Source organism: Coregonus lavaretus (genome assembly GCF_964263955.1).
Source record: "Coregonus lavaretus genome assembly, chromosome: 13".
Taxonomy (NCBI): domain Eukaryota; kingdom Metazoa; phylum Chordata; class Actinopteri; order Salmoniformes; family Salmonidae; genus Coregonus; species Coregonus lavaretus.
In genome coordinates, this window is record NC_140000.1 from 900,227 (window position 1) to 922,616 (window position 22,390).

The 22,390-nt window shown below is 44.7% G+C and overlaps 1 protein-coding gene across 2 annotated transcripts in view; it reads left to right on the forward strand.

Annotated features, from left to right (window-relative positions):
• The window catches only part of LOC311139714 (large ribosomal subunit protein uL13m-like), a gene marked incomplete at its 3' end in the record, with an annotated part of 23,328 nt that extends 1,207 nt beyond the window's left edge, over positions 1 to 22,121 (forward strand). Inside the window, exons 3-7 of one of the 2 annotated variants that reach the window (XM_084174635.1) lie at positions 3,664 to 3,757; positions 3,968 to 4,028; positions 8,247 to 8,333; positions 8,820 to 8,941; positions 21,832 to 22,121. In XM_084174635.1, coding sequence (XP_084030761.1) covers positions 3,664 to 3,757; positions 3,968 to 4,028; positions 8,247 to 8,333; positions 8,820 to 8,941; positions 21,832 to 21,856 — 389 coding nt within the window. Of the gene's footprint in view, positions 1 to 3,663; positions 3,758 to 3,967; positions 4,029 to 8,246; positions 8,334 to 8,819; positions 8,946 to 21,831 lie in introns of those variants that run through there. The other variant, XM_084174636.1, reaches the window with a different exon arrangement.
• Between the last annotated feature and the right edge of the window lie 269 nt (positions 22,122 to 22,390).

Genomic DNA, 22,390 nt, shown 5'->3' on the forward strand with positions numbered 1-22,390 from the left:
AACAGCTACGTCCGGTAAGACGAGGGGTGGTGGTGTGTGTCTATTTGTCAATAACAGCTGGTGCGTGATTTCTAATATTAAGGAAGTCTCTAGGTATTGCTCGCCTGAGGTAGAGTACCTCATGATAAGCTGTAGACCACACTATCTACCAAGAGAGTTTTCCTCTATATTTTTCATAGCCGTCTATTCACCACCACAAACCGATGCTGGCACTAAGACCACACTCAACGAGCTGTATAAGGCCATAAGCAAACAAGAAAAGGCTCATCCAGAAGTGGCACTCCTAGTGGCCGGGGACTTTAATGCAGGCCAATTTAAATCCGTTCTACCTAATTTCTACCAGCATGTCAACCAGAGGAATAAAAACTCTAGACCACCTTTACTCCACACATGGAGACACATACAAAGCTCTCCCTCGCCCTCCATTTGGCAAATCTGACCATAAAAAATCCTCCTGATTCCTGCTTACAAGTAAAAACTAAAGCAGGAAGTACCAGTGACTCGCTCAATACTGAAGTGGTCAGATGACGCGGATGCTACGCTACAGGACTGTTTTGCTAGCACAGACTAGAATATGTTCCGGGATTCATCCAATGGCATTGAGGAGTATACCACATCAGTCACTGGCTTCATCAATAAGTGCATCGACGACGTCATCCCCACAGTGACCATACGTACACATCCCAACCAGAAGCCATGGATTACAGGCAACATCCGCACCGAGCTAAAGGCTAGAGCTGCCGCTTTCAAGGAGCGTGACACTAATACGGACGCTTATAAGAAATCCCGCTATGCATTCAGATGAACCATCAAACAGGCAAAGCGTCAATACAGGACTACGATTGAATCCTACTACACCAGCTCTGACGCGCGTCGGATTTGGCAGGGCTTACAAACTATTAGAGACTACAAAGGGAAACCCAGCCATGAGCTGCCCAGTGACGCGAGCCTACCAGACGGGCTAAATGCCTTTTATGCTCGCTTCGAGGCAAGCAAAACACTGAAGCATGCATGAGAGCACCAGCTGTTCTGGACGACTGTGTGATCACGCTCTCCGTAGCCGATGTGAGCAAGACCTTTAAACAGGTCAACATTCACAAGGCCGCAGGGCCAGACAGATTACCAGGATGTGTACTCAGAGCATGCGCGGACCAACTGGCAGTGTCTTCACTGACATTTTCAACCTCTCCCTGACTGAGTCTGTAATACCTACATGTTTCAAGCAGACCACCATAGTCCCTGTGCCCAAGAAAGCGAAGGTAACATGCCTAAATGACTACCGCCCCGTAGCACTCACATCGGTAGCCATGAAGTGCTTTGAAAGACTGGTCATGGCTCACATCAACACCATCATCCTGGAAACCCTAGACCCACTCCAATTCGCATACCGCCCCAACAGATCCACAGATTATGCAATCTCAATCGCACTCCACACTACCCTTTCCCACCTGGACAAAAGGAACACCTATGTGAGAATGCTGTTCATTGACTACAGCTCAGTTCAACACCATAGTGCCCACAAAGCTCATCCCTAAGCTAAGGACCCTGGGACTAAACACCTCCCTCTGCAACTGGATCCTGGACAGCTTATAGGGAGTAGGTCAGAGACCTGGCAGTGTGGTGCCAGGAAAACAACCTCTCCCTCAACGTGAGCAAGACAAAGGAGCTGATCGAGGACTACAGGAAAAGGAGGGCCGAACACGCCCCCATTCACATTGACGGGACTGTATTGGAGCAGTCGAGAGTTTCAAGTTTCTTGGTGTCCACATCACCAACAAACTATCATGGTCCAAACACACCAAGACAGTCATGAAGAGGGCGCAACGCCTTTTCCCCCTAAGGAGACTGAAAATATTTGGCATGGGTCCCCAGATCTTCAAAAAGTTGTACAGCTGCACCATCGAGAGGATCCAGACCGGTTGCATCACCGCCTGGTATGGCAATTGCTCGGCATCTGACCGTACGGCGCTACAGCTTCCTGCCATCCAGGACCTATATACTAGGCTGTGTCAGAGGGAAGCCCAAAAAATTGTCAAAGTCTCCAGTCACCCAAGTCATAGACTGTTCTCTCTGCTACCACACGGCAAGCGGTACCAGAGCGCCAAGTCTAGGTCCAAAAGGCTCCTTAACAGCGTCCCCCAAGCCATTAGACTGCTGGACAATTAATCAAATGGCCACCCGGACTATTTACATTGACCCCCCCCCCCCCCCCCCCCCCTGTTTTTACACTGCTGCTACTCTCTGTTAATTATCTATGCATAGTCACTTTACCCCTACGTACATGTACAAATGACCTCGACTAACCTGTACCCCCGCACATTGACTCGGTACCGGTACCCCTGTACATAGCCTCGTTATTGTTATTTTATTGTGTAACTTTATTACATTTTTTACTTTATTTAGTAAATAATTATTGAACTGCATTGTAGGTTAAGGGCTTGTAAGTAAGCATCTCACGGTAAGGTCTACACTTGTGTTCGGCGCGTGTGACAAATAAAAGTGGATTTGATTTTAATTTGAGCAAGGACATATTCTGAGCTGGGTTTTTTGCAGCCATAACAATGACCACATGGTGGCGCTAAAGGATCACTATGAAACCAATAGGTCCCAACTATGCACGTAAACAGAGGGCTCAGATGGAACCCACCACTTATTTTTCATCAACCGCCTTCAGCCTTCTTTCAAAACCTGTGGCTCTTCACACTATTTGAGTTTGATTTGACTGTGTGAGGTGAATGCCTCTACACCTGGATGTAGAGGTACGTGTGTGTGGACCCTGAGGGATAGAGAAACATGTCCACTTTCCCCTCATCCCTGGTGCTGTGCTCTGTTAACTGCTGGAATGCTGGAGAGTGAAGGGGGCTTATTGTTTGACCCTGTTTGACCTATTCTATGACCCTGTTTGACCTATTCTATGACCCTGTTTGACCTATTCTATGACCCTGTTTGACCTATTCTATTAAATGTGATCTGCTCGTTGTTGAACGACCATTCAACCTAAGAAGGGTTTACTGTTGGTGTTTTATACGTTACCAGTCAAACGTTTTAAATGCTTCACAGTGTGCAAAGCTGTCATCAAGGCAAAGGGTGGCTATTTGAAGAATCTCAAATATAACATATATTTTTTTGATTTGTTGAACACTTTTTTTGTTTACTACATGATTCCTTATGTGTTATTGCATAGATTTGATGTCTTCACTATTATTCTACAATGTAGAAAATAGTAAAAAAATAAAGAAGAATCCTTGAATGAGTAGGTGTGTCCAAACGTTTGACTGGTAGTGTACATTAATCCTCCCTTTTCCAGTTGTAGTGACTCATCTATTTAGTTCCTAGCGGTGCACTGATCCTCCTCCCTTACATTACAATAAACCTAGCTTTTATTTACACCTGCCTTTTCATTGAAGTGATACATGTTCCCTTTCCCAAAGTGTATATCTGCTTAAGTAGAGAGTGATGGAGAGGAGTTAGAAAGTCATCTATAATTCTCTCTCCATATCTAATTCAGAAACTACTTGGTGGCATTTGAATTATGAATCTTTTCCTGCATTCCTTGATAATCTTTTAAAAGGAGCTAAGGACATCCATTGTAACGTGTCAGCAAAATGTGTTTCTATAAAGTTTGTGATCTTTATCATGAGCGTGTGTCTCTGTGTTCCTCAGGTGATGTTGGAGATCATGTAGTAGTCATGAACACCAGACACATAGCCTTCTCTGGGAACAAATGGGAACAGAAGGTCTACTCCTCCCACACCCAGTAAGGTCTTGATCAGACTGTCTGAACACAAAGGAGTGTTATTCTGTACCTGTGTTTACTCATCAGTCAAGGAGAACTTCATTGAAACGTGGAGCCTGTGAACTGATCTGTGTAATGAGTGATGTGGTTGACTAAGCATATGTGTGTAAAGTTGATTTGTCATACCAAAGTGTGTCTTCCTCTAAATTCAGCTTTGTTTCTTTCCCAAAGGTTTCCCGGTGGATTTAAACAAGTCACAGCCACCCAGCTACATTTGAAAGACCCCAAAGCGGTAAGTATTTTGAGTCAGTTTATTAGGTACACCCATCTAGTACCGAGTCGGATCGCCCTTTGCCTCCGGAACGGCTGGAATTCTTTGGGAAAGTTCCAAAGGGATGTTGGTCCATGCTGACGCGATGGCATCACGCAGTTGCTGTAGATTGGATGGCGGTACACCACGACCTCCAGCTTGTACCGTTGACACCAGGCAGGATGGGTCCATGGACTCATGCAGTTTACGCCAAATCCTGACTCTGCCATCAGCATGACGCATCAGGAACTAGGATTTGTCAGACCAGGGAATGTTTTTCCACTCCTCAGTTGTCCAGTGTTTGTGATCGTGTGACTACTGGAGCCTCTGTTTCTTGTTCTAAGCTGATAGGAGTGGAACCCGGTGTGGTCGTCTGCTACAATAGTCCATGACAAGGATTGACGAGTTGTGCATTTCCGAAATGCCGTTCTGCACACCACTGTTGTACTTTGCCGTTGTCTGTTTGTGGGCTGCCTGTTAGCTTGCACAATTCTTGCCATTCTCCTTCGACCTTTCATCAACGAGCTGTTTACGCCCACAGGACTGCCACTGACTGGATGTTTTTTGTTTGTCGCACCATTTCTCAGTAAACTCTAGACACTGTCGTGAGTGAAAAGCCCAGGAGGGCGGACGTTTCTGAGATACTGGATCCGACGTGCCTGGCACCGACAATCATACCACGCTCAAAGTCGCTTAGGTCACTCGTTTTGCCCATTCTGACGTTCAGTCGAACAGTAACTGGATGCCTGTCTGCCTGCTTTATATAGCAAGCCGTGGCCTCGTGAACAGGGTGGTGTACCTAATAAACTGGCTGGTGAGTTAGCTATTGTTTATTTGTGTGCTACTGCAGTCTGTTTGGAAACCCGGAATAAACACTGTCCTCTCAGGTGTACCTAGACAGTAACTTCAGCCTTTAAAGTTTCCTTCCTAGGCCTAGCTAAAGCTGCATTTCATAAGTCATCAACATGTCAGACTTGCATGGCATTCAGGTAGCAGTTGCATTTTGCATCGCATTTATGTATTGATTTTTATTTATTTGATGAAATATGAGCTGTCCCACAGTTGCGTGACGTGTTTTGTCTATAAAAACGTTACAAATGGCTCGCTGGGAAAGAATGAATTATGGTGTATTAATACTCCTGTCCTTGTAAGTCTCCCATCCCTCTGGTTCCAGAGAGGTAGTGTTCTGCTCCAGAATCATCAGGGAGGATTTTCGAAGTGTTGTTTTCAGACAGACACACTTGTGTATTATCACAGACGCAGCATCTTGTGCTGGTACAGGTCTGTCAGACTATTACACCTTCAGGAGAATGTCTACTGGAATCTGGGGTGTGCAGGAAGATAAAGGAACAGCAGCAGAGCTTATTGCAACCCAGAGATTAACTTTTCAAGGAATAAACTAAACCCATTTCGGCTTGAATTCGGCTATATGTTTTCTCTCCTCTGCCTTAGAGCACATTGGCATTGCTCTTATTTAGATGGATGGTCTGAATAATGTTTTGTTTGTGTTGCCTCAAATACATGAATGTTTCAACAGTGCCGTCCCAAGTGGTTAACTGACGAAATGTACCTATAGCTAAGCCTACATATACATTAATTAAATGTACCTTAAGCTAAGCTTAGTGATGAGCTTTGTGGGCACTATGGTGTTGAACGCTGAGCTGTAGTCCGGATTAGTGTCCCGCTTAGCTTAACAGGATAATGACCCAAAACACACCTCCAGGCTGTGTAAGGGCTATTTGACCAACAAGGAGAGTGATGGAGTCCTGCATCAGATGACCTGGCCTCCACAATCACCCGATCTCAACCCAATTGTTTGGGATGAGTTGGACCGCAGAGTGAAGGAAAAGCAGCCAACAAGTGTTCAGCATATGTGAGAACTCCTTCAAGATTGTTGGAAAAGCATTCCTCTTGAAGCTGGTTGAGAGAATGCCAAGAGTGTGTAAAGCTGTCATCAAGGTAAAGGGTGGCTATTTGAAGAATTTGTTTAACACTTTGGTTACTACATGATTCCATATGTGTTATTTCATAGTTTTGATGTCTTCACTATTATTCTACAATGTAGAAAATAGTAAAAATAAAGAAAAACCCTTGAATGAGTAGGTGTGTCCAAACTTTTGACTGGTAGTGTACATTAATCCTCCCTTTTCCAATTGTAGTGACTCATCTATTTAGTTCCTAGCAGTGCACTGATCCTACTCCCTACATTACAATAAACCTAGCTTTTATTTACACCTGCCTTTTCATTGAAGTGATACATGTTCCCTTTCCGTAAGTCTATCTCCCAAAGTTTAAACATGAGGGATAGTGTGTGAGGGGCATCCCCCTCAGTGATGGCGTAGCAGGAAGGGAGAACAGAACAGCCACATGTTATCCTACCCCAGCCCAGAGACCAGAACAGCCACATGTTATCCTAGCCCTGCCCAGAGAACAGAACAGCCACATGTTATCCTATCCTAGCCCTGCCCAGAGAACAGAACAGCCACATGTTATCCTATCCTAGCCCTGCCCAGAGAACAGAACAGCCACATGTTATCCTACCCCAGCCCAGAGACCAGAACAGCCACATGTTATCCTATCCTAGCCCTGCCCAGAGAACAGAACAGCCACATGTTATCCTACCCCAGCCCAGAGACCAGAACAGCCACATGTTATCCTATCCTAGCCCTGCCCAGAGAACAGAACAGCCACATGTTATCCTATCCTAGCCCTGCCCAGAGAACAGAACAGCCACATGTTCTCCTACCCCAGTTCCATACTGTATAGCTGAATGGCCCAGGCCAGAGCTCCAAGGCCTGGCCGACTGCCTGCCTGCCTCTCCCCAGTTCTGGCCTGCAGCCTCTCAACCCTCATCGCCCCCCCCTAGCCCTCTCCAAACCTCCCCAGGCCTCCTCTCTCCCCCAGCCCACCTCTCCCTAACTGTCCTCATCCCTCACCTCAGCGCTCCTCCCCAGCCCTGCCCCCCCCCCCCCCCCACCCCCCCCCCCCCCCATCCCTCTCCAGCCCTCCTCAGGCTTCTCTGGCACGTTAAACCTCCATTAATGAGATGGATGCGTGTCTCTAGCTGAGTTATTCCAGTGGGGGGGAGAATCTATCAGAGGTAATTGTGGGTAATGATCACGTTGGGGTTGACATCCACCTTCTGTAGCCGTGGTGACGAATGGTGTCCCTATACAACACACATCCGTCATCCACACACCACGGTCGTCATTTAACAGGAATAGGACTGATGAATTTTCACAGGGGATAGATATGTATGAAGGGATTCAGCTGGAAATGGTAGGTGAGAGGAAAAAGTCAAATATGAAGAGATTTTCACTTCTTTGTGACATTTTAGATTTTTCTTCTCCTCACGTGGTATTCTTATTGCAGAGGTTGGATTTGAGTGGTGGACGGTTATGTAGGAATAACATGTCATTTTTCTGGTCGGTTTGCCAACGGGAGTAGGGAGGGGAGGAACAGGGAAAGACTGGAGAAGGAAACTAGGGAAGAGAGGAGGGGTTGTGGCACAGCACATTCAGGGTCTCAGTTGAAGGATAACACAATTTATTTCTAAATTCTTTGCTACCAGTTGGCGATCGTGACACATGGCTCCAAGGAACACTGAATATGTTTCACACCACAGGGTGAGGGAGGGATACGAGGAATAAAACCAGACTGTTTAGATGAGGTTAGGAGAATATTAAAGGGGTCTATAAAGTTGTCTACAGGGGAGACTGCTCAGTACTCTTTACTATCTACATTAACAAGCGGAGGGTAAGGTGGAGATATTACCATATTGTTTAAACCTAGCACATTAAGAAAGCTAAACTTAGAGATATGTTTTTGGTTGTTGGTTCAATTAGACCATGCCCATTTCAAGTATATCTTTCTAAAAACAAATTAGGGAAGTTAGCTGGCTAACTCATTGATCTTGCTTTGTAGTATACCTCCCTGGACCTAACAGGACCTCCACTGGTCACCACTGGAGACATATTAAAGATGGCTCAATGATGGACCTCGACCTTGCTCCTCTCTAGAGATGTAAACATGACAACCCTGATCCAACAGTCTTACATCAAACGCCTGTCTGTGTTAAGGGTGTCCCAAATAGCACCCTATTCCCTATATAGTGCACTAGGGTGCCATTTTGGGACACAACCTAAGTAGCCTATCCAAGTGATGTATCAATGATTTCTTCTTCTTCCTCTTCAACAACAGATAGTAAAGCTGGCAGTATATGGGATGCTGCCTAGGAACCTCTCCAGAAGGACCATGATGCAACGGTTACACCTCTTCCCTGAAGATGTAAGACTTGTCTTTAAGACTTTGACATCTAATATTGTGTGAAAATGAAACGGGAAGTTTTAGTAAAAGAATGACGCCACACACCACCTCTTCCCTGAAGATAAAATAACTGCTCTTTATTCCCCTGTTGTGGAGGGAATATGTCTGACATGTTGATTGAATTTGCTTAATAATTTTAAATGACTACATATACAGCCAAGAACAAGCAGAACGGACATAGAAATATCAATGATAACACAAGTCTGACTTGTTTCCATTGTGGTAAAGCATTTAGAAAAGACTAGTCCCAGTCTAGCTTCTATGCCCATAATACGGTATGTAAATGTAAAAGTCTTATTTTCCATTGACCTGCACCTCTCCCACCCATGTGTGTTTTCCCTCTCTGAGAAGTGAAGACACCTACAAACCCAAGACTGTGTTCCTTTGCTATAGCTAGGTGTCATACAGATCCATGAAATGGCTTTGTTGTATGTAATTGTATGGTAGGATCTTCCTGAGGACATCCTTATGAACCTGACAGAGGAGCTGCCTCAGCCCAGAGAGATCCCTCGCAGACTGAATGAGTACAGCCAGGAGGAACGAGAAGCCTTCCCCACTCTATGGACCCCGTGAGTATCCTCTCCTCCCAGTCTTCCTCCATGGACGCATACACACACACACACACACACACACACACACACATCTTCTCTCTCACATCTTCACACCATCCTTAATCACACCAACACATCCTCACACACACAGCTCTCTCCAGCCTGGCCTGCGCTGCGCTGAATCTCTAACTGATTTAGAACAGCCTGGTTTATAGAGGAACAGACACATTTAGAACAGCCTGGTTAGGAGGAACAGACACATTTAGAACAGCCTGGTTTATAGAGGAACAGACACATTTAGAACAGCCTGGTTAGGAGGAACAGACACATTTAGAACAGCCTGGTTAGGAGGAACAGACACATTTAGAACAGCCTGGTTTATAGAGGAACAGACACATTTAGAACAGCCTGGTTTATAGAGGAACAGACACATTTAGAACAGCCTGGTTTATAGAGAAACAGACACATTTAGAACAGCCAGGTTTATAGAGGAACAGACACATTTAGAACAGCCTGGTTAGGAGGAACAGACACATTTAGAACAGCCTGGTTAGGAGGAACAGACACATTTAGAACAGCCTGGTTAGGAGGAACAGACACATTTAGAACAGCCAGGTTTATAGAGGAACAGACACATTTAGAACAGCCTGGTTAGGAGGAACAAACACATTTAGAACAGCCAGGTTTATAGAGGAACAGACACATTTAGAACAGCCAGGTTTATAGAGGAACAGACACATTTAGAACAGCCTGGTTAGGAGGAACAGACACATTTAGAACAGCCTGGTTAGGAGGAACAGACACATTTAGAACAGCCTGGTTAGGAGGAACAGACACATTTAGAACAGCCAGGTTTATAGAGGAACAGACACATTTAGAACAGCCTGGTTAGGAGGAACAAACACATTTAGAACAGCCAGGTTTATAGAGGAACAGACACATTTAGAACAGCCTGGTTAGGAGGAACAGACACATTTAGAACAGCCTGGTTAGGAGGAACAGACACATTTAGAACAGCCTGGTTAGGAGGAACAGACACATTTAGAACAGCCAGGTTTATAGAGGAACAGACACATTTAGAACAGCCTGGTTAGGAGGAACAGACACATTTAGAACAGCCTGGTTTATAGAGGAACAGACACATTTAGAACAGCCTGGTTAGGAGGAACAGACACATTTAGAACAGCCTGGTTTATAGAGGAACAGACACATTTAGAACAGCCAGGTTTATAGAGGAACAGACACATTTAGAACAGCCTGATTAGGAGGAACAGACACATTTAGAACAGCCTGGTTAGGAGGAACAGACACATTTAGAACAGCCTGGTTAGGAGGAACAGACACATTTAGAACAGCCAGGTTTATAGAGGAACAGACACATTTAGAACAGCCTGGTTAGGAGGAACAGACACATTTAGAACAGCCTGGTTAGGAGGAACATACACATTTAGAACAGCCAGGTTTATAGAGGAACAGACACATTTAGAACAGCCTGGTTAGGAGGAACAAACACATTTAGAACAGCCAGGTTTATAGAGGAACAGACACATTTAGAACAGCCTGGTTAGGAGGAACAGACACATTTAGAACAGCCTGGTTTATAGAGGAACAGACACATTTAGAACAGCCTGGTTAGGAGGAACAAACACATTTAGAACAGCCAGGTTTATAGAGGAACAGACACATTTAGAACAGCCTGGTTAGGAGGAACAGACACATTTAGAACAGCCTGGTTAGGAGGAACAGACACATTTAGAACAGCCAGGTTTATAGAGGAACAGACACATTTAGAACAGCCTGGTTTATAGAGGAACAGACACATACCATAGTTCTATTACAGACTGCTGTGTTCCTTCAGCCATGTCACTTATCCATTGTTCCTCAGTCCACAGCCTGCTTTTCATATCAGCCGTGACGCAGTTAAATGCCTTGTGATACTGCTCTCTACAAGAGCAGCCAAATCTTTTGGCATTTTATGACCTAGATGCTACGCTAGCTTTAGCTTACCACAAACATTCAAATAACTAGTAGAAACCACAAAATAATGATTTAGTAAAAACGGGATAAAACATTTCTGTGTGTGTGCGCACGCGCGTGAAACCTACTTCTGTTATTGCCTGTAAGTAAGGATGGAAACAGCATAGCACCGTATTCCTGTGGTCTTTATTGATGTGAGAAACGGGTACCGGTTACCGGGCTGACAAATGACTCCATTATGATAAAGAGTATGACGTGTTGAAACGTGATCGGTCATGTTCCTATAGAGTTAAATAAGTGTATGGCTCAATGAAGGGAAATGGGTTAGTCTGGGCCAGGGACTCACCTCTCATTAACACACACACACACACACACACACACACACACACATTAGGCCCTTCCGGTGCTTAAACTGCTGATTGCAATCGAAACCAAATGCTGTAGAGTGGGTGGGTGAAGATTCAAGATGGAACCCCGATGGAGAAAAACTAGAGAGGAGTTATTGATGTTTCTCTCAAGATTTGCCTGTGAACCTCACTTTTTTTCAAACACTGATACCCACGTGTGTTAATGCGCTTAAGATCTTTCATTTAAAGTCGTATTGAAATAATAGAGATGTTCTCTCTAAGCGAATTCATAAGAACTTTTTTTGAGGCCAGTAATTCATCCCAACGAGCAGTGGAACTGAGGAAGGTTTTGGAGCAGTATGTTTAAATGTGTTCTCACTCTAATAACCACAGCAGTGATTGGTCTGGACGACCCAACGGAGCGTTTCATTAAAACATATCATACAGGAAGTAGACACTGACGTGATAATGAGACAGCCACCTCATTACTTCCTGTCTGTAATTAAAGAACAGGAAATGGTAGTTTTCAATCTGACAGAAAACTGAAAGTCCAGAATTACGTGACATAATTATTGTAGTGTAATGTTTGGCTGACTGGGTGGGGAGAAGGATGCTCCTGAGGTTTAGGGAAAATCTGTGTCTGAGTTTGATTCTGATCACGCATACTCAAATTGACTGCAGCTATAACTCGCTTGGAATAACACAGGAGTGAGAATTAACTGGTGTAGTGTTTATAGGGCGTTAACTGGTGTAGTGGTTATAGGGCGTTAACTGGTGTAGTGGTGATAGGGCGTTAACTGGTGTAGTGGTTATAGGACGTTAACTGGTGTAGTGGTTATAGGGCGTTAACTGGTGTAGTGGTTATAGGGCGTTAACTGGTGTAGTGGTTATAGGACGTTAACTGGTGTAGTGGTTATAGGACGTTAACTGGTGTAGTGGTTATAGGGTGTTAACTGGTGTAGTGGTTATAGGGCGTTAACTGGTGTAGTGGTTATAGGGCGTTAACTGGTGTAGTGGTTATAGGGCGTTAACTGGTGTAGTGGTTATAGGACGTTAACTGGTGTAGTGTTTATAGGACGTTAACTGGTGTAGTGTTTATAGGACGTTAACTGGTGTCGTGGTTATAGGACGTTAACTGGTGTAGTGTTTATAGGGCGTTAACTGGTGTAGTGTTTATAGGGCGTTAACTGGTGTAGTGGTTATAGGGCGTTAACTGTTGTAGTGGTTATAGGACGTTAACTGGTGTAGTGTTTATAGGACGTTAACTGGTGTAGTGTTTATAGGACGTTAACTGGTGTCGTGGTTATAGGACGTTAACTGGTGTAGTGTTTATAGGGCGTTAACTGGTGTAGTGTTTATAGGGCGTTAACTGGTGTAGTGTTTATAGGGCGTTAACTGGTGTAGTGGTTATAGGGCGTTAACTGTTGTAGTGTTTATAGGACGTTAACTGGTGTAGTGGTTATAGGACGTTAACTGGTGTAGTGTTTATAGGATGTTAACTGGTGTCGTGGTTATAGGGCGTTAACTGGTGTAGTGGTTATAGGACGTTAACTGGTGTAGTGGTTATAGGGCGTTAACTGGTGTAGTGTTTATAGGACGTTAACTGGTGTAGTGTTTATAGGGCGTTAACTGGTGTAGTGGTTATAGGACGTTAACTGGTGTAGTGGTTATAGGGCGTTAACTGGTGTAGTGGTTATAGGGCGTTAACTGGTGTAGTGTTTATAGGACGTTAACTGGTGTAGTGTTTATAGGGCGTTAACTGGTGTAGTGGTTATAGGGCGTTAACTGGTGTAGTGTTTATAGGGCGTTAACTGGTGTAGTGGTTATAGGGCGTTAACTGGTGTAGTGGTTATAGGGCGTTAACTGGTGTAGTGTTTATAGGGCGTTAACTGGTGTCGTGGTTATAGGGCGTTAACTGGTGTAGTGGTTATAGGGCGTTAACTGGTGTAGTGGTTATAGGGCGTTAACTGGTGTAGTGGTTATAGGACGTTAACTGGTGTAGTGGTTATAGGGCGTTAACTGGTGTAGTGGTTATAGGGCGTTAACTGGTGTAGTGGTTATAGGGCGTTAACTGGTGTAGTGGTTATAGGACGTTAACTGGTGTAGTGGTTATAGGACGTTAACTGGTGTAGTGGTTATAGGGTGTTAACTGGTGTAGTGGTTATAGGGCGTTAACTGGTGTAGTGGTTATTGGACGTTAACTGGTGTAGTGTTTATAGGACGTTAACTGGTGTAGTGGTTATAGGACGTTAACTGGTGTAGTGGTTATTGGACGTTAACTGGTGTAGTGTTTATAGGGTGTTAACTGGTGTAGTGGTTATAGGACGTTAACTGGTGTAGTGGTTATAGGGCGTTAACTGGTGTCGTGGTTATAGGGCGTTAACTGTTGTAGTGGTTATAGGACGTTAACTGGTGTAGTGGTTATAGGGCGTTAACTGGTGTAGTGTTTATAGGGCGTTAACTGGTGTAGTGGTTATAGGGCGTTAACTGGTGTAGTGGTTATAGGGCGTTAACTGGTGTAGTGGTTATAGGGCGTTAACTGGTGTAGTGGTTATAGGACGTTAACTGGTGTAGTGGTTATAGGACGTTAACTGGTGTAGTGGTTATAGGGCGTTAACTGGTGTAGTGTTTATAGGGCGTTAACTGGTGTAGTGGTTATAGGGCGTTAACTGGTGTAGTGGTTATAGGGCGTTAACTGGTGTAGTGTTTATAGGACGTTAACTGGTGTAGTGTTTATAGGACGTTAACTGGTGTAGTGTTTATAGGGTGTTAACTGGTGTAGTGGTTATAGGACGTTAACTGGTGTAGTGGTTATAGGACGTTAACTTGTGTAGTGTTTATAGGGCGTTAACTGGTGTAGTGTTTATATGGCGTTAACTGGTGTAGTGTTTATAGGGCGTTAACTGGTGTAGTGTTTATAGGGCGTTAACTGGTGTAGTGTTTATAGGGCGTTAACTGGTGTAGTGGTTATAGGGCGTTAACTGGTGTAGTGGTTATAGGGCGTTAACTGGTGTAGTGGTTATAGGGCGTTAACTGGTGTAGTGTTTATAGGGCGTTAACTGGTGTAGTGGTTATAGGGCGTTAACTGGTGTAGTGGTTATAGGGCGTTAACTGGAGGAGACTGAGAACTGAGTCGTTAGCGGTGGTGTCTGTGTGTGAGAATAGAGGAGCGTTCGGCCGCCAGCAGTGAGGAGAGAAATCACTCTTCTAGTTGGTTTCCACAGCAGGAGAGGACAATAAAACTATAAAAATAACGACAACTGTACTTAGTCCTAGTTCTATAGCTAGGATAGCATCATGCTGTTGATGTCCTATAGCTAGGATAGCATCATGCTGTTGATGTCCTATAGCTAGGATAGCATCATGCTGTTGATGTTCTATAGCTAGGATAGCGTCATGCTGTTGATGTCCTATAGCTAGGATAGCATCATGCTGTTGATGTCCTATAGCTAGGATAGCATCATGCTGTTGATGTTCTAGTTCTATAGCTAGGATAGCATCATGCTGTTGATGTTCTATAGCTAGGATAGCATCATGCTGTTGATGTCCTATAGCTAGGATAGCATCATGCTGTTGATGTCCTATAGCTAGGATGGCATCATGCTGTTGATGTCCTATAGCTAGGATGGCATCATGCTGTTGATGTTCTATAGCTAGGATGGCATCATGCTGTTGATGTTCTATAGCTAGGATAGCATCATGCTGTTGATGTTCTATAGCTAGGATAGCATCATGCTGTTGATGTTCTATAGCTAGGATAGCATCATGCTGTTGATGTTCTAGTTCTATAGCTAGGATAGCATCATGCTGTTGATGTTCTATAGCTAGGATAGCATCATGCTGTTGATGTCCTATAGCTAGGATAGCGTCATGCTGTTGATGTTCTATAGCTAGGATGGCATCATGCTGTTGATGTTCTATAGCTAGGATAGCATCATGCTGTTGATGTTCTATAGCTAGGATAGCATCATGCTGTTGATGTTCTATAGCTAGGATGGCATCATGCTGTTGATGTTCTATAGCTAGGATAGCATCATGCTGTTGATGTCCTATAGCTAGGATAGCATCATGCTGTTGATGTCCTATAGCTAGGATAGCATCATGCTGTTGATGTTCTATAGCTAGGATAGCGTCATGCTGTTGATGTTCTATAGCTAGGATAGCATCATGCTGTTGATGTCCTATAGCTAGGATAGCATCATGCTGTTGATGTCCTATAGCTAGGATAGCATCATGCTGTTGATGTCCTATAGCTAGGATAGCATCATGCTGTTGATGTCCTATAGCTAGGATAGCATCATGCGGTTGATGTTCTATAGCTAGGATAGCATCATGCTGTTGATGTTCTATAGCTAGGATGGCATCATGCTGTTGATGTCCTATAGCTAGGATAGCGTCATGCTGTTGATGTTCTATAGCTAGGATAGCATCATGCTGTTGATGTTCTATAGCTAGGATAGCGTCATGCTGTTGATGTTCTATAGCTAGGATAGCGTCATGCTGTTGATGTTCTATAGCTAGGATGGCATCATGCTGTTGATGTCCTATAGCTAGGATAGCGTCATGCTGTTGATGTCCTATAGCTAGGATAGCATCATGCTGTTGATGTCCTATAGCTAGGATAGCGTCATGCTGTTGATGTTCTATAGCTAGGATAGCATCATGCTGTTGATGTTCTATAGCTAGGATAGCGTCATGCTGTTGATGTTCTATAGCTAGGATAGCGTCATGCTGTTGATGTCCTATAGCTAGGATAGCGTCATGCTGTTGATGTTCTATAGCTAGGATAGCATCATGCTGTTGATGTTCTATAGCTAGGATAGCGTCATGCTGTTGATGTTCTATAGCTAGGATAGCGTCATGCTGTTGATGTCCTATAGCTAGGATGGCATCATGCTGTTGATGTCCTATAGCTAGGATAGCGTCATGCTGTTGATGTTCTATAGCTAGGATAGCGTCATGCTGTTGATGTCCTATAGCTAGGATAGCATCATGCTGTTGATGTCCTATAGCTAGGATAGCGTCATGCTGTTGATGTTCTATAGCTAGGATAGCATCATGCTGTTGATGTTCTATAGCTAGGATAGCGTCATGCTGTTGATGTTCTATAGCTAGGATAGCGTCATGCTGTTGATGTCCTATAGCTAGGATAGCGTCATGCTGTTGATGTTCTATAGCTAGGATAGCATCATGCTGTTGATGTTCTATAGCTAGGATAGCGTCATGCTGTTGATGTTCTATAGCTAGGATAGCGTCATGCTGTTGATGTCCTATAGCTAGGATGGCATCATGCTGTTGATGTCCTATAGCTAGGATAGCGTCATGCTGTTGATGTTCTATAGCTAGGATAGCATCATGCTGTTGATGTCCTATAGCTAGGATAGCATCATGCTGTTGATGTTCTATAGCTAGGATGGCATCATGCTGTTGATGTCCTATAGCTAGGATAGCGTCATGCTGTTGATGTTCTATAGCTAGGATAGCATCATGCTGTTGATGTTCTATAGCTAGGATAGCGTCATGCTGTTGATGTTCTATAGCTAGGATAGCGTCATGCTGTTGATGTTCTATAGCTAGGATGGCATCATGCTGTTGATGTCCTATAGCTAGGATAGCGTCATGCTGTTGATGTCCTATATATATCCCACTATATTCTCCTCCAGGGGTGATGTATTGTGTCTCAGTGAGTAGCCCTGCCCCTGATTCAGTGGCACCTTTCCACTTTTGTTAATGTGGTGGGGCACGATGCCCAGCCAAGGCTACGGTGCCAGGCTCAGTCACTGTGAGGGATGGTCTGCCAGCCAGCCTTCCCTGAAACAGGCTGCTATACTGTGGCCTTCATTCCTAACCCACTGTGAAGGATGGTTAGCTAGACCTGCCCTCAACCACAGGCTGCTATACTGTAGCCTCACTGTGAAGGATGGCTTCCTAACCCACTGTGAAGGATGGCTAGCTAGACCTGCCCTCAACCACAGGCTGCTATACTGTGGCCTCACTGTGAAGAATGGCTTCCTAACCCACTGTGAAGGATAGCTAGCTAGACCTGCCCTCAACCACAGGCTGCTTATACTGTGGTTTCATTGTGAAGGATGTCTTCCTAACCCACTGTGAAGGATGGCTAGCTAGACCTGCCCTCAACCACAGGCTGCCTTTGTTTCTCCACATTGAGATCTAGCCAGAGAGAGGGATGGCCTGTCTTCTCCATGATGAGATATAGCCAGGTCTGTCCATAGGATACACTGGCCTGTCTTCTCCATGATGAGATATAGCCAGGTCTGATCCATAGGCTACACTTTGGCCTTCCTACCCCACTGTAAGCCTGAATGGGCCTACCTCTGCACTTTGAGTGGGTTTGAGTTGGAGGGTTGGGGGGGATTGCAGTGTATATGTCCTTCATAAAACACTATAGATTAAACAGCTTACTGTTGGCACTGTGACATTTCATCCCTCTATTCACCCCTTCATCCCTCCTCTATTCAAGCCTTCATCCCTCCTCTATTCAACCCTTCATCCCCCCTCTACTCACCCCTTCATCCTTCTATTCAACCCTTCATCATTCTATTCACCCCTTCATCCTTCTATTCACCCCTTCATCCCTCCTCTATTCACCCCTTCATCCTTCTATTCACCCCTTCATCCCTCCTCTATTCACCCCTTCATCCCTCCTCTAGTCACCCCTTCATCCCTCCTCTAGTCACCCCTTCATCCCTCCTCTAGTCACCCCTTCATCCTTCCTCTATTCACTCCTTCATCCCTCCTCTACTCACCCCTTCATCCCTCCTCTAGTCACCCCTTCATCCTTCCTCTATTCACCCCTTCATCCCTCCTCTACTCACCCCTTCATCCCTCCTCTACTCACCCCTTCATCATTCTATTCACCCCTTCATCCCTCCTCTATTCACCCCTTCATCCCTCCTCTAGTCACCCCTTCATCCCTCCTCTAGTCACCCCTTCATCCCTCCTCTAGTCACCCCTTCACCCCTCCTCTACTCACCCCTTCATCCCTCCTCTACTCACCCCTTCATCCCTCCTCTACTCACCCCTTCATCCCTCCTCTAGTCACCCCTTCATCCCTCCTCTAGTCACCCCTTCATCCCTCCTCTAGTCATCCCTTCATCCCTCCTCTTGTCACCCCTTCATCATTCTATTCACCCCTTCATCCCTCCTCTATTCACCCCTTCATCCCTCCTCTAGTCATCCCTTCATCCCTCCTCTAGTCACCCCTTCATCCTTCTATTCACCCCTTCATCCCTCCTCTATTCACCCCTTCATCCCTCCTCTATTCACCCCTTCATCCCTCCTCTAGTCACCCCTTCATCCCTCCTCTAGTCACCCCTTCATCCCTCCTCTAGTCACCCCTTCATCCTTCTATTCATTCCTTCATCCCTCCTCTAGTCACCCCTTCATCCCTCCTCTAGTCACCCCTTCATCCCTCCTCTACTCACCCCTTCATCCCTCCTCTAGTCACCCCTTCATCCTTCTATTCACCCCTTCATCCCTCCTCTATTCACCCCTTCATCCCTCCTCTAGTCACCCCTTCATCCCTCCTCTAGTCATCCCTTCATCCCTCCTCTTGTCACCCCTTCATCATTCTATTCACCCCTTCATCCCTCCTCTATTCACCCCTTCATCCCTCCTCTAGTCATCCCTTCATCCCTCCTCTAGTCACCCCTTCATCCTTCTATTCACCCCTTCATCCCTCCTCTATTCACCCCTTCATCCCTCCTCTATTCACCCCTTCATCCCTCCTCTAGTCACCCCTTCATCCCTCCTCTAGTCACCCCTTCATCCCTCCTCTAGTCACCCCTTCATCCTTCTATTCACCCCTTCATCCCTCCTCTAGTCACCCCTTCATCCCTCCTCTAGTCACCCCTTCATCCCTCCTCTACTCACCCCTTCATCCCTCCTCTAGTCACCCCTTCATCCTTCTATTCACCCCTTCATCCCTCCTCTATTCACCCCTTCATCCCCCCTCTAGTCACCCCTTCATCCCTCCTCTAGTCACCCCTTCATCCCTCCTATAGTCACCCCTTCATCCCTCCTCTAGTCACCCCTTCATCCCTCCTCTAGTCACCCCTTCATCCCTCCTCTACTCACCCCTTCATCCCTCCTCTAGTCACCCCTTCATCCCTCCTCTAGTCATCCCTTCATCCCTCCTCTTGTCACCCCTTCATCATTCTATTCACCCCTTCATCCCTCCTCTATTCACCCCTTCATCCCTCCTCTAGTCATCCCTTCATCCCTCCTCTAGTCACCCCTTCATCCTTCTATTCACCCCTTCATCCCTCCTCTATTCACCCCTTCATCCCTCCTCTATTCACCCCTTCATCCCTCCTCTATTCACCCCTTCATCCCTCCTCTACTAACCCTTTCATCCCTCCTCTAGTCACCCCTTCATCCCTCCTCTATTCACCCCTTCATCCCTCTATTCACCCCTTCATCCCTCCTCTATTCAACCCTTCATCCCTCCTGTAGTCACCCCTTCATCCCTCCTCTACTCACCCCTTCATCCCTCGTCTAGTCACCCCTTCATCCCTCCTCTACTCACCCCTTCATCCCTCGTCTAGTCACCCCTTCATCCCTCCTCTATTCACCCCTTCATCCCTCCTGTAGTCACCTCTCTACCTGCCATTGTCCTTACTGGGTAGGAGGGGACATGGAGCCTTGCAGACAGACAGTACATTAGTGTCTATAGAAAGGACAGGTGACACTAGAACTATATGTCAGAGAGGACTCAGGGTGATGTCAGGATGGGGCGGGGGCTTGGTGACTGGGTCAGCATCAGTGATATCACTCCTCCACTCACCTTTCTGCCACCCCTGGTTCTAACTGTTATCCTGACTGCATAGTACGGAACGAGGAGCCCCTCCGACATACAGTCACTAGCTATAGAAAGTATACACACCTTTACCCTTACGTATTATCCCAATTTATTGCCTCTCTGTCTGGAATGTATATGTATTAAATGAGATGTTTTTCCACCCTGATCTACATCATCTACTCCTCCATTTCAAAGTGAAAAGGAAAGGAGTGAAAAGCCAGTCTAGACATATGTAGCATACTTATAAGGTCCCCTACATTTCAGTCAACAGTAACCCTGCAGCTAGCCCATATCACTCAAATTAATGAGATTCATGGATTTCTTTTGTTAGCGAGAAATATTTTCCAAAAGAAGATTAAATTGACATTTCTCACGACCCTCCCGTTTTCCCATCCAGTGAGGAAATGTAGCCCTGTTTAATTCCGCTCACTTTGCGTGCGTATGTCATCAATCCCAAGTTAATTGTCCCAACCCCTAACTTTCTCATGACATTACTCAAGGAGCACGTCCCAAATGGCACCCTTTCCCTATGTAGTGCACTACCTTTGACCTGGGCCTTTTATAAATGGAACAGGGTGCCATTTGGAATGCAGCCCCCAAAGTGGCATTGAAGGTAAGAGAAGGAAACTGTCTCCTAAAGCTGAATTGTATTATTTTTATTTCGGTGCTTTTTACTGCAGCTGAGAAGTGCAGTTTTTAATACTAAGACCAGCTTAAAGGCGGAGACTTTCTGTAACTTGTTAACAATCCTTTTAAAGATGTTTTTCTTCTTGCTAAAGACTTCGGCATAGACTCCTTCCCTCCTTCCTTTCAAATGAAAACATTGAGATGAATAGTGTGATGTCAAGTGGGTGAAACATCACCTCAGGTGGTTTCAATTACCATTTAAAAATAGGAGTAGGCTACAAGTTTAATTCTTTACACTAACACAGTGTTCAAGGAACACTCAACATTCACTACAGAAAGAAAACTGCAAAGGGACAGTAACACCTAAATGTGATTGATGATAGAACACATTTTAATTATCAAGAAACAAGACAGTTGATTATCTGTCAACATGTCTGTAAAGCTGGCAATCTGAGTAAAAAGAGGGAAACTGTTTGAGGCAATAACTCCACATTGTAAACTACATTTCCCATAGTACTCTGCTCATTAGTGTATCTCAAAGCTCCCATCATTTTGAATTGAGTCCAGTCAATATTCTTTGTGAAAGTATTCTTCCCTGAGAGGGAAAAAAATAAACTTATTTAATGCTCTCTGTCAACCTTTTCTTCCCCTAGCAGTCATCATTATATAGTCCTGTCAGGACACTGTATTGTGATAAATGATGTGTTTCTCTGTTTACTGATCTAATCTTAAGAACCAATCAGTGAGTCCTTTCAGGCCTGGAATTCCAGCGATCTAAATGACATTGGGTGATGTTCAAGGGCAAACCAATCCTGGCCCTTTATTAAAGACCTAGTTGATATTCACTGACTGACATCACATCAACACTCACCAGGCACTCGACATAGTCTCAATCTAATACCATCAACACATACTAATGTAATACAATATAAAGTCGTTTGTTGTGAATAGTAGAGCTACTTAACTTAGTAATAACTGTCTTCTGTTTTGCTGTATTGAAAGGCCATATTACATACATGATACTTAACATGGTGATATTTCATTTAACCTTATATTATACAGGTTATTCCCATTGAGGTGATATGTATTTTCCTGTTCTACGTGACTGATTTCTAATGTATGTGTTCTTTCTACAGACCTGAAGACTATAGGATGAAGTGATCCATCAGATGGCTGGTGTTCGGCTTCTTCATCTCTCCTGTTACTAGTACTAGTATTCAGATGGCTTTTGGATTAGAACATCCAGGTGACATTTACTGTACATTTACATTTTAGTAATTTAGCAGACGCTCTTATCCAGAGCGACTTACTCTTTTTTTTTGTTTTTTTTACAAACCTTTATGTTGTCCCAATAATGTACTAAATAAACGATTCTCCTGTCAACCGTTTGTTTTTCTCGAGAATAAATCATGAGTGATATTTTATTCTCTCTGTGGTGAAAGTTTGATGAGTTCAAAAATTGATTTTCGTGTGTTTCATTCAACCTCAGCCGCAGTGAGATGGCATTCATTGTTTGAGTCCCAAATGGCACCCTATTCCTCATAGAGTGCACTACTTTTGACCAGGGCCAATAGGTGGGGCCAATAGGGCTCTGATCAAAAGTAGTGCACTATACAGGGAATAGGGTGGCATTTGAAACTCTTCCATTGGCTGCGGTCGGCTGCTTCGTTCTGTTGTAATTTAGAGAATATTAAA